This window comes from Pimephales promelas, chromosome 24, assembly GCF_988280905.1.
Source record: "Pimephales promelas chromosome 24, fPimPro1.hap1.1, whole genome shotgun sequence".
Taxonomy (NCBI): Eukaryota; Metazoa; Chordata; class Actinopteri; order Cypriniformes; family Leuciscidae; genus Pimephales; species Pimephales promelas.
In genome coordinates, this window is record NC_142792.1 from 24,863,242 (window position 1) to 24,876,694 (window position 13,453).

General features: G+C 37.3%; 1 protein-coding gene across 1 annotated transcript; it reads right to left on the reverse strand.

Moving 5' to 3' along the window:
• Nucleotides 1–8,429: 8,429 nt before the first annotated feature.
• On the reverse strand, nt 8,430–13,209 carry LOC120485542 (uncharacterized). Its single transcript, XM_039681373.2, has 3 exons — nt 11,141–13,209; nt 10,293–10,442; nt 8,430–9,199 (listed from the first exon to the last, which is right to left on the reverse strand). Exons 2-3 carry the CDS (start codon nt 10,375–10,377, stop codon nt 8,454–8,456), a joined length of 831 nt encoding a protein of 276 aa, XP_039537307.2. The 5' UTR covers nt 10,378–10,442; nt 11,141–13,209; the 3' UTR covers nt 8,430–8,453.
• Nucleotides 13,210–13,453: the final 244 nt, after the last annotated feature.

Below are 13,453 nucleotides of genomic sequence, written 5' to 3' on the forward strand. Positions count from 1 at the left end.
CTGGAGAGCAACACTATTCCCAAAATATGGAAATCTGCATTTGTTTGTCCATTATTGAAAGGGGGTGATCCGTCAAATTTAAATAATTACAGGCCAATTTCTAATTTGTCTGTTTTGGCCAAAACGCTTGAATCCCTGGTGAGTGATCAGATGAAAGACTTCTTGCATGCACAGGACGTTTTATCCCCAGTTCAGTCAGGTTTTAGAGAAAAAAACATAGCACCATCACAGATGCAATGAAGGTGATAAATGACATCTCTGTTGCTCGTGACAAGAAGCAGCACTGTGCATCACTTTTTATTGATTTGTCAAAAGCTTTTGACGCGGTTGATCATGATGTTTTAAAGATTAGGCTTCTTAATTCGGGGTTTTCAAAGAAAACTGTCTCTTGGTTCTCAAACTATCTTAGTGACAGAACTCGGTGCATTAAGCATGATGGTGTTCAATCTGATTTTTTACCAATCCTTAAAGGGGTTCCACAAGGCTCTGTATTAGGCCCTATTTTATTTACTATTTATATAAATAATCTTAATTGGCATGTGCCTGATGCAAACTTTCATTTTTATGCAGATGACACAGTTATTTACTGCTGTGCACCCTCTCTTACACAAGCTATTGCACATTTACAGAGTGCCTTCAATATGGTCCAACACACCTTGCTACAGTTGAAACTTGTGCTCAATGCAGACAAAACCAAATGTATGCTTTTCACAGGTCATCAGAATAGATCACTGAATATTCCCTCAGTGATTACTCTTGATGGACATGAAATACAGACTGTTACAACTTATAAGTATCTTGGTATTGTTATTGATGATTGCCTATCATTTAAGCCTCATGTTCACTGTCTATTGAGAAAGTTGAGGCTAAAATTGGGTTTTTACTTTCGGAATAAGTTGTGCTTCTCTTTTAATGTTAAAAAACGTTTAGTGGCATCCACTTTTTTTATCTGTGTTGGATTATGGTGATATATTATATATGCATTCATCTGCTCAATGCCTTCACATGATTGACGCAGCCTATCATGCATCGTTGAGATTTATTACTAATTGTAAAGCTCGCACCCATCACTGTGAGCTGTATTCTCGTGTAGGGTGGTCTGGTCTGACAACACGGAGGCTTTGTCATTGGTATACATTTATATATAAGGCTATTCTTGGTGTGCTACCATCTTATTTATGTTCACTTCTTATGAAAAAAAAAGTGTTGGTAATTACTCTCTCCGTTCTCAAGATGTTGTTTTGTTTTCTGTCCCACATGTCAGTACTGTGTTGGGTAAAAAGGCCTTTGTTTATTCTGCTCCCTCTACATGAAATTTACTGCAGAACAACTTAAAACTTAGTAAATTGATTCCTTTACGTGTTTTTACGTTGAGAATGAGAAGTTTTGAGTTGGACTCCCTCACATGTCAATGTTTTCGTTGAGATTTCATTTGTAAGTGCATAATCGGCTTTTATATGTGTGTCTTTGTACGTATGTAATGATGTGATGTAATTTTGCTGCCTATCTTGGCCAGGTCTCCCTTGCAAAAGAGATTTTTAATCTCAATGGGTTTTACCTGGTTAAATAAAGGATAAATAAAAAATAAAATAAAAATAAAACTCCTAAATTAATATTTATTCATGATGGGAAAAAAAAACATCTTCCCATTGCGCACACTTGTGCAAATGAGCTTCACTTATTTGTGAATGCAACAACAATGGCTGAGGGTGATGAATTTAACTACAGCTTCCTAGTAGCACTAATGAATGGATCTTTATGTAGCACGAGATGTTTAACAGTTACCTCGTAAAAGTACGAGGCTTATTATTTGCAAGCACAACTGGTGTAAGTGTACTGTCCTAGTTTTGATTTTTACTGTAAATCTACTACTAATTTACTGAAATCAGTTGATGTGGTGTGGCTGGCCCCGGTGTGTTATTGTAGGTGGTGGGAGCCTGAAGAGGCCTTGGCAAACATATTAGCAAGATTATATTTCACGTGCTTTTAATGTTTATATGCCCAGCAGTCAAAAACCATGGTTGAGATTGGCAAAGGAAACAAAGAGAGGTGCATTTTAGGCTTTTTTACAGGATGCACTTTGACTCTGGTACCTTTTAATCATTGCGACTGCCTCTGTCCTCCATCAGCATTACTCTCTCTCTCTCTAGCCTAGCAGAGAATGGTTGTATCTTGTGAGTAAAGGCCAACAGGTAAGCCAAAGTGAGATGTCTGACTGAGGACAGAGGCAGATTTCCATTTGACCAACAATTTACAGTGTTATTTGTGGGACTGGGGTTACAAGTAGTTTCCGTTAGCTGTTCCGCTAAATTATATAATTTATGCTTTACTGCTAAGAAGATATTCTCATAATCTTGAACTCACATTTACTCATGAGTCCCACTGCATCACTTAACTGGTGTGAGTTTTACGGTTTATAGAAACAAATGTGCTACACATAATGTGCATTATTGCTAGTCGCTAATCTCTCCTAGCTAGTTAGCTAGTTTAGTTAAGTTAGCCTTTACAAGAATCCAATGATACGTGATTTGGAAAACATACTTACCGAGATGGCCTGTGGTGGCCCTGAGGCGGTTGCTGTCACTGTTGTAAAATTTAGTATAGCCGCCAGGATGGCTTCATCATATTAGTGTAAACACTCACATTTCTTTTATATCATATTGAATTTTATATAAGAGCATAAAAACAGCCTTGTGTTATACATTTATATTTATTTAGCATTGAAAGCAAGCTTAACTAACTATATTTCAGAAGTCAACATGTTTCCATTGATATTTACACATTTTAGTCTGGTAATAGTTTAACTAGTAAACTGTCTTCAAGTTTATTTAACAATAACACGTTATCAAATGTAAGTGAGAATAAGTTACCTCCACTGGATCAATAGCACTCTTCTTCTGAGGTAAATTCAAGCCTTATTCCTCACAACACATCTTCTTCCAAACTTGATGAAAAGCAGAGGAATGATGACGCTTGATGTTTGTTTATCGAGGTGATGGGGGCATGACGTGGCTAATGTGTACGATTACCGTATGAATAGATCGTGCCGCGCGTGGGTGTGTCCACATTAAAAGATAATGAGGTTGGACTGGGAAGATTGCACCTCTTGTACATAAACAGAGAATATTTGTTGTCTGTATTACTTCTTTTAAATGTAGACACTTCCAGCTTTCTAAAGACCTATCTCTCATGTCTCATTAGCAAGTATTCGCTGAGTTTCGGTGACACGTTTCAGAAAGAAGTTCATAGAGACTGAGAAGGCATAATGTGTTAATTTATTTTACAAAAGCACAAAGTTTTGTTATTGTGAGTGTACACAAATAAACCCTATACAGATTCAAATGATTTATAACTAATTTCTGTATTACAAAGTTCTTTCACCATTATTAGGAAAAAAATGCAATTGATCGCTGACCCCTAAAGGTTAAAACACTTTCCACTCAAAGAGCACACAGGGTCTCACATCTGCATGACTTTTTTTAGGTGTATCTTTAAAGATGTAATGCGCAAGTCTCTGAGTTTTTGCAGAACTACGCCCCCTCTGGCGACAAGCGAAACTGCAACCAGAGGTGTGCACGCTCATGGACAACACATTCTCACTTAAAGGAAAGCGTCAGTTAGAGGACACGGTTAGGTTTAGGTTTGGGGTGGGGGTAGGGTACACGCGATCCTAGGGCGTCATCTAACTGACGCTAAAGGGCGCCTAAAGCGTCAGATATTGAAGCATGGTCAAATGCTTCCCAAGGCGTCAGTTAGGTGACGCCTTGGGAGTGAGAATGGGCTGTCATGGACCACACGCACGCTTGCATGAGGTGTTCATAACCAGTGTTGGGAGTAACGCATTACAAAAGTAATACATTACAGTAACATATTACTTTTTGCTGAAACCCAGTAGTGTAAGGCATTACTAATCAATTTTCAGTAATATTTTACTCGTTACATGTTCAGTCAGGCTTGTATTACAGTTGTATTACAGTGTATTGTCTGCTTTTACTTCTTAAAGGCAACAGACTATGTGAAAGTTTTAAAGCAGTCTTTTAGTGCCAGTTCAGAGCGGTCGCGTCTGTAACATTGTTTTTTCCTCATAAATGCGAACACGAAAACTAAAATAAATGAATATTTTAAGTTCTATGGAGACTGGAGAGCCAACCCTTCCTCATCCGATGTGCGCAGTGTAATTAACAGAATTACAAAAAATATATTTTGCCTCCTATTTTTTTTTGTCACGCATGAATGTGTCTTTTCCCTAATATTAAAAATAAAACATAGACTGATATTTGTCTAATGTCTGGAGTCCTTTGAGGAAGTAGCCTATATACGTTTCAATACGTGTATTTTCTGAGAATTTTTATTTCAAGTTTTGACTGCAAATGTCATCATGTCCATAATGCTGGACTTCCCCAATTTTAAATAATTTATCCTCAACTAGATTTGTGGTGTAGGTCTACGTATTTTATAATGTTAACTTCAAATAATACTAATAGCCTAATTTAAAGATAAGGCAGCATTGGATCTGGACGGTAAGGAGAATAACGCTGGGAGTTGGAAGAGGTGTGTCGCGATTCTGTTCGTGGATCTGAGTCGTGTGGCGAATCGCGATTTTGGTTTCATATTGCATATCGTTACAGCCCCAAAGTTGTTCTACTTAGTTATTTTGGTGAAAGTAACTCAAAAGTAATACATGAGTAATGTAACGCATTACAATTCTGGGACAGTAATATTGTAAGGTAATGAATTACTATTAAATAACAGTAACAAGTAATACCTAATGTATTACAGTTTGGAAGTAACTTGCACAACACTGTTCATAACCAAAGGAGCATCAGCCGCACAAATCTTTTGTTACAGTCATAATGTCTTCAGAGGTAATAAAGTTATAAATCTGCAAGCCATTTAAAATATATGAAAGGAAAGGCATTTGAGTAAATTACACACTTATGAGGGGAAAACAGGGGTAGTAGAAAACTTCGGCTTTTGTTTCCATCGATCTCCATGTTGAACTGTTTTATGTGCTTACTGTATCCACTTATGATTGTATTATTATGGAAACACGTTCATGAACAATATAAGTTATTACTTTGTATAGGACCCGTTTGAGCCCTGGAGCAGACCGGAGATCTCTCAGTTTGTTGAAAGCCTTCTCGTCTTATTCCGACGCCTGGCAATAGACAAAAGCTTTATTTTCTTTGTCTTACGTGGAGTTTGTGTTGGGGTTTGGAATCAACTACAAGCTGGTCTTTTTGAATTCATCTTCTACTTTTGTCAGAAGTTTATTAAAGTTTTGTCGCTCAAGCTGTCTTCTCTGATATGGAGAATGGCGGAGAATACACAAACCTGCCAGACAATAGCCAGGTGAGCATGACGTCACACTCAGTCTCAAAGTCCGTCCTGAATCCCTCTTATATATTTAACTGTACAGGATTATAGAGGCAATCGCAGTGATCAGAGAAGGGCTCATTCAGCCCATCAGGCAATTGTTTAAGCATGTATGGGTTGTAAAGACGGGTATTTTTAAAGGGGACATATCATGCAAAATCCACTTTTTTAGCCCTTAAATGCATTTTGTTGTATATTTGGAGTGTTTATAAGTACAGAAAAGATGAAATTATTCTCTTCAGGTGCTTCGTTTATATCTTTATATTCTGTTTTGGTCATATTTTTCAACCTGTTCAGATTTTTCTGTTGTCTATATGACGTTTTTTGAGCAAGTACGTCACCGTATTTGCAGCGGAACTGCCAAATAAAGACATTGACTACCGGCCCAACACTTCGAGCAATCCGCCATTATTATTTCCCGCTCCGATTTTGTAGTCCGAACTCAATGATGCAGAAGTTACGAGAGGGCAAGTCAAAATGTTCGGTTGTTGGATGTACGTTAGTGACATGAAGCACTTCAAGGATTCCCACTTCAACAACCTCCGCCAGTATAAAGAAGGGTTTGCCGATCAACTTCGTTTGAATGAGAGGTAAATTCCTTCTATCTTTGGAGACGACGAACAGAGCATTTCCATAAGTTGTAAATATCGTTAATAAAAATAAAGTACTTTACTTTCTTAAAACACATGGTGGTCATGGTTTAGCAGTACCTTTGTCTTTCTTTGTTTTTGTTTTGAAGTAACGTTACACGTCTGCAGTATTATTGTTCTTGGGTTTCATCAATGGTCATTTAGATGCTGTGTTTTCTGATGCTTTTCTAAACGTATCATTTTGTCAATACAGATTTTTTTGTGGTAAGATTAGACCGTAGTCATTTATCTTGTCAGTGTGCTTTCTCTCTGCAAGAGAAATAGTCGACTTTCACTAATAACACAAAACAGTTAACTCACATTGTTCTGCAGGTTCGTCGTAGTCTTTATTCGTAGGGTCGAATATGTAAGGCTTGAAAGACAAGTCTTCTGTTGTTGACATCTTATTAAAGTGTGAATAAAAATGTTCTTTGAAGGTATCGTATATAATCGTATATCTCTAATCAAACTACAACAATAATGGCCGAACGGGGGGAGTTGAACCGACCGTGAACTCATCGACCTGGAGAGCGGGCGGGGTATGACGCATCTCCTTTTTATTTAAAGGGGCCGCTTTGAAACGGGTCGCTCAAAGATGCACATCAGAAAAGGGGCTATAATAATGAGGAATTCAGACCCAAGCATTGCAGTTATGTTTTATATAGACCACAACGGTATGATTTATATGTAAAAATGAATGATTTAAAAGCATTATATGTATTCTTTAACATCTGTAGTCAAAATATTTTTTATTACACTGATTAAAATGAAATGATTCCCTTCCAGTGAATGTGTAATATGAAACCCAGGGCCGGCGCTCCGCACACGCACATCACGCACTGCGCGTAGGGCACCAAGTGCTTGGGGGGGCACCAAAAAATCTGGGTGGTGAAAAATCATCACAATAGGCTACTAGTATAAATAACAAATACAATATGTCTAAAGCATGTTAATATACAAAAGCAATACAAAAGTAATATAGGCCTAGACCAAATTAGTGGAGAAAAAGGTGAATCTCCTGTGCCACTCTCCCTCTGGTGCCCCCCCTTCCCCACCTCGCAGTGGTCTGTTCCTCAATCAGTGTCAAATTTGGCAGACACCTGATCGACATCAGACATGGTCTCTAAAGAGTCGGGGGCGGAAAAAAGGAAAAAGAAGAGACAGTGGGATGATACTTGTTTGCAGGTGAGACAATGTTTTAAATAAAAGTGTTAGTTTTGTAGGCACCCTTGCTTCGTGTATGCATGTCCAGAGGGGCGTCGCTAGTTGTGCAAATGATCCAGGGCTTTGCCCTGCATGTAGAATTTTTTATTTTAACGGGGGTCCGGGGGTTTCTCCCTGGGTTTTTTTTTTTTACTTGGGCTGTTTAAGATGCAGTTAGTTTGTTTGAGAAGAAAAGGAAGATCGCTTAGATATGTTTTTTCGTTGTTGTTCTATCGGATAATGCGGTCAAAGGCCCAAGGGCGACATCTATTGGTGAAACTGCAATTAAAAAAAAAAAACACAATCTCACTGTTTGTATATTTTCATATGGAGTTGTCAAATTATTAGGGCTGGGAAAAGCGTAATCACATCCAAAATAAAAGTTTCTACATGAGTACTGTGTATAATTATTTTGTATATATAATATACACACATGTATATATTTAAGAAATATTTGCATGTATATACTGTATATATTAATAGATAATTTATATTATATATATATATATATATATATATAAATTAAAATATTTTATATATAAATAACAAATATTTCTTAAATACATATACAAAATAATTATACACAGTACACACACATAGGCCTATATCATTAATGTAGACAAACTTTTATTTTGGATGCGATTAATCGCGATTCATCTTTTCCCAGCCCTACAAATTATGTACAGAATTATTATACTGTGCCTCATCAGACCTCTTTTAAAGGTAGAATAGAGTTTTGAATTTTAAATGTTCCAGTGACACATAGGCCTATATTATATAAAAGACTAATGTGTGCAATATTTTTGTATACGATGGTTATTGATTTAGTACAATCCGTGAATATTTTGTCTTGTATTTCTGAATGCAGGGTCAATGCTAAAATACATGCAAGGAGCAACTCAAGGCCAGGAGGAAGAACCGTCAACCAGCAGTTGTAGCCAGTTCCAAAAATGTGTTTTTAGTAATTGTGGTGGTTTTTGGTATTTATAATTTTAACCTTTTTATTATTTATTTCTTTTCATATTTGGTGCCATTGTTAATGTAAATGTATTTATTTGCAGCAGTTATTTTGGAAGTAAAGAGAACCTAACTAAGAAATTCTGAATGGTTGTTATTCCTTGGGTGAGTGGGTGGTGGGGGTGGGGGGGGGGGGTGTTAAGGGGGCACCACCAAGCATTTGTGCTTAGGGCACCCAAATGGCTAGCGCCGGCCCTGATGAAACCGCTGTATTTTGTAAACCTCTTGCTAAACGGAGGGACACGTCAATTTCTTTCCAGAATGAGTTTGCAAATGTTGTTTTAGGTCTCTTTGATGTGTGAAAAACTTCTTACACTGAAGACATGCAAAAGCCTTCCCTCCAGTGTGAGTTTTCATGTGGACATTAAGGGTTGGTCTGTGTGTAAAACTCTTTCCACACTGAGGGCAAGTGTAAGGCTTTTCTCCAGTGTGAGTTCTCATGTGGCTTTTAAGGCTTCCTTTTCGATAAAAACTTTTTCCACACTCTTGACAGGTGTAGAGACTCTCTCCAGTGTGAATTCTCATGTGGACTGTAAGGTTTCCTTTTCGGCTGAAACGTATTCCACACAGTTTGCAGGTGTAAGGCTTCTCTCCAGTGTGAGTTTTCATGTGTGCATTAAGGGTTGGCCTATGTGAAAAACTCTTTCCACATTGAGGGCACGTGTAAGGCTTCTCTCCAGTGTGAATTCTCATGTGGACTTTAAGGCTTCCTTTTTCAGTGAAACTTATTCCACACTGTTGGCAGGTGTTCGGCTTCTCTCCAGTTTGAGTTCTCATGTGAACCTCAAGATTTCCTTGTTGGTCAAAAGTCTTTCCATACTGAAAGCAGGTGAAATTACTTCTAATTGGCATCTTTTTTGTCTGTGAGCAGCTAATAGATATTTTTTCAGTTTTACAATCATGATGTTCTTCAAAATGATCTTTCACTTCCATCCCATTCAGTCCTTGACTCTCCTCTTTTAGCTCCATCCGGTCTAATGTGAACAGAGACAAATACAAGTTAGCCTCTGTTTAACGTCGCAAAGCAACGGACATCAAAACATTTAGGGAGTTTTTTAACTGGAAAAAGTGAAAATGGAGTCCGTGTTGCATTCACATTCACGCAAATTGTGTGAATTTTTCAGAGTTCAGCGGCACAGTTCGAGTGCAACTGAAATCAGACCACCTGATTTAGGTAGTCTCAGGTTTGGTAACATTGTGCGCTTCCAGGTCCGCATGACAGCGTTCACATTAGTGATTATTTTTTTTTAAGCGAACTCTGCCCCGTTCTGAACTAAACTGCCAGTGTAGACATTTAAAGCATCAAAACCAACAACATGTATGCCAGATCCTATACCCTCTGAAAAAGATATTTCCTGTAGTTAAACATGTAATATCATTCATATCATAATTTGTTATAAACTCTAAGTCTCTAACCCAGAAAGCAAACTGACATTGAATCAACGTGGAAACGACGTCTCTCATGACATTGAAACAACGTTGATTTTGCTCATCGAATTAACGTTGAACCAACGTCAGACGCGGCATTCTTCAAAGCTAAATGAAAATCGAAAATTGGTTTGCTTTCATAACGTTGAAACAACGCGTTGATTTCAAGTTGATTTTCCGTTAGTTTTGAAAGAATGACGCGTCTGACGTTGGTTCGACGTTAATTCGATGAGCAAAACAATGTCAGATCAACGTTGTTTCGATGTCATATTTCCACGTTGATTCAATGTCAGTTTGCTATCTGGGAAGTCACAACAATGTTTTCTATTCAGTAGTAGAAATTTGGGGATTAATATTACTCAAAATGATTGTTTTGTTTAGGCTACTTCTGCATTATTTTTCCTAATTAAATGTGTGACATGTTGTAATATCAAATAGCCGATTTGGAAGTAGGATCTTCTCATGTGACAGGCAAACAGGGCACACATGCACTCAATATATCTGTCCACTCAAGGCGACCCACTTCATGTCAAAAAAACTTTAATCAGGACACACATCTGACATTCTTCAAAAAATATTATTAATTTCTGTAGAGTTGACATTTTAATAAGGATTAAATGCTTTGAGAATGAAACAAACCTGTTTGTTCCTCAGTTTCTTCTTGTTTCACATTTAATGTTTCTTCAATCTTCATGTCTTCAATCTCCTCTTTAATAAACGCCATCTTTATAATAGTGTCAAGAGGATCTCAGTCGCTTCACCAGGAGTTTTTCTGTGTGTTTGGACACTCTGTCATGATTAATATGAGAATAATTAACAGAAAGAAAAGTACATACAAACTATGTAAATCTCTGTGTGTGTCTCAATTAGCTCTAGTTAAGTAGTTCAGTGAACTGGTAAGAGTTAATGGCCCAAATCACCTGATAAGCCAAAAACAAAACATTAAAAAAAAAAAAACAATCAAAGCAAGTTAATAAAAAAATATTAAAATTGTATTATACTATAAATTATTATACTTTTATATTTAGGTTTTTATGATTTATAATTGGTATCCAATCATTTGTATTTATAATATACAATATTAAAAAAACGTTTGCAGTTTGTTAAAGTTGTAATTAAACACGTTTGTCTTCTCGTTGCATTTACAGTGTTTTGACCAGCATGTGACGTCAGCGTACGGCGATTCGAATCAATGAATCATTTTGCCAAGCAGTTCAATTGACTCGGAGTTTCAAATATTTGTTTCTTCATCACTCTTTGCCAGTGACCGGTACGTGTTTATGATAAACTGATTAATGATAGAGCGCGAAATGAGACGCACCTTGTCTGTTACTCTGTGGATGTGCTTTATTAACAAAATAACCTTTATTAATGATATATCAAGTATTACAATTGTGTATATATAATAGTAATTAATTTAAAATCGTTTGTTAAATATCTAAAATAGACAGAACATTTGCATCCATTAAACGCTTAAAAACACAAACCTGTCTTCAGCCGAATCACAACAGCGCAGCGCAGCTTGATGACGTCACACAGGCACAGCAAAATAAAAGTTCTCTCCACACTTTGCTGTCTAAAATCATAAAAGTGCATCGAAATGTACAAAAATACACTCAAGTAATACAGGTATACATATTTGAGTCTTTGTGAAATACATATTTAAAAACATGTTGAATCGTGATGAAAATAATGTGAACAAGCACATCTAATATGTGAGATTTTAAAAAGCACAGTATGTGTGTACTGTATATGTGTCAAGTTTGAGAGCAAAAGTCCTGTTTATCAGTAGTTATGAAACATTTTTTTTTCTTAATTTTTTGATTGATACACAGTTCCCAAAAGAGCCATATCAACAACTATTTGACTACGTCAGAGACTAGTTTAAAACCAACCCTGAGCAGTTTTAATGTTTCAGGATTAGTTTAAATCAGTTAAATCTTACATAAACAAACCAAAAAAAGTAAGACAGACTAAATACTGCAGCAACGTCTCCAAAACACAAAGCATGCACACTTTACTGGACAGAGGGTTTTTTAAACAGATAAAGCATGGAATGATAATTCTAAATAAACAATGTACACATGAATAGTTCTGTACCTCGATCTCAAGATGTGTTTTTTTTTCTCATAACACACACACATTTAAATTCTTTATTTGAATTAAAAGATAAGCCTATATCATGGCATAATCCAAATTTGACAAAAAAGTGTACAACAGCAGCCAATATCTCAGTCCATTATGCACATCGAAGGGTAAAGGTGGCACCTTCGCCTCCATATGTAGAGCCTACCAATTACTGCGGATACAGAGCAATATCTTGTCAGTTTTTTGGCCTTGTTTTTATATAGTCCGCAAATCTGCAGGCCTCTTACACACAACTTGTGCACATGGCCTAAACTACCAAAAATGAGGGAAATAACTTTACAAGAGTAGCCAAAGTTATTGAAGACATTGTACCATGGTTGATATTTCAACAATTTTGAAGCATAACAGGTGTCCATGTAAGCATCGAAAGAGCAAGCAATTTCTATTATTGTAACGGCTTTGTTGTGTTCATTAATTACAACGATGTCAGGTGTGTTTGGAAAGTGATTTATGGCAGTTTCAAATGTAGTGCACTGTTCGTGTGGAAAGGAGAACCAGTCTATCTTGATCTTTTCGTTACAATGAATTGTAGTAAGGTTGACATTGTCTCTGAGCTCCTTCGCTAAAAGTCCAACAATGCGGTCATGGCGCGCAATATACAGTCCTTTGTAGGCAGAGCAACCATTAAGGATATGCGCGATCGTCTCTCTTTGCCGGCTCTGATGTTGTAGGAAAAACGGCTCGTGTGCACATGGAAACCATGTTGCTAAGTTGGACTTTGTTGGTAGTACCTGAAGACGATCTGTGGATGTCATCTTGTAGGGCTGTGTTTTTCAGAACTGTGTGTGAGACGTTATGGTCAGCACAGTGCAGGCAGGCCAGTTGTCCTTGTTGGCGTAAGCCTGTCCAGTGCTTTATCATACATAAATGGAAGTGATCGATTATTGTCCTTCTGATATTTTGAGTGTCAAGGAGTTGAATGTTGTCGCCAGTTACAATGGTTCCCTCTGCCATGATGGTTGAATCCTTGACAATGTTCTTATTGACTTCCACCAACTATGTTCCTCCAGTGCAGTTGGATATTTGCGCGGTTGCAGAGGTCATTCAGGTCCAGCCTGTCCGAGCGCACGCCAAAGCCTGGTGTGTTGGTGTCCAATTTTTCATTGGATTTTCTTCTGAACCCGAGGAAGCTGGCGTCATCTGATGTAGAGAGGGGGACCTTGCGTTTCCTCAGATGTAGTAGAAGTGGGGCTCGGGCGAGCTCACGCACGGCTGCGTCATCATTATTTAACATCCTTAACAGGTTGCTTATTCTGCCGGCAACATACACCCACTCTATGTGAGGGACGCCCAGCCCTCCCTCTCTAGACCTGTGAAACGCATCTCTTGTCGAGTGTGTATTTAGTCCTATCCAGCATCTTACCAGGCCTACAGTCTTATCGACAGTCTGATCGATCTCAAGATGTGTTTTTTTTTTCATAACACACACACACATATTAAATATATATATATATATATATATATATATATATATATATATATATATATATATATATATATATAATTAAATATTAAAAAATATTTGCAGTATAAATGTAATACATTACCCCTCTGCTAATATGTTCACATGCCAACTGTCCCGATTAAATAGACTGCTACTGATCTAACCATTGACTACACCAGCAACACGACATTTGAGAATGATCACGACA

Excerpts from the sequence above, each read along its gene's own strand:
- LOC120485542 (XM_039681373.2), bottom strand. The coding sequence starts at position 10,377 with ATGGCGTTTATTAAAGAGGAGATTGAAGACATGAAGATTGAAGAAACA. Across the intron at positions 9,200-10,292 it reads AGAAACTGAGGAACAAACAG|ACCGGATGGAGCTAAAAGAG; the intron begins GTTTGTTTCATT and ends TGTTCACATTAG.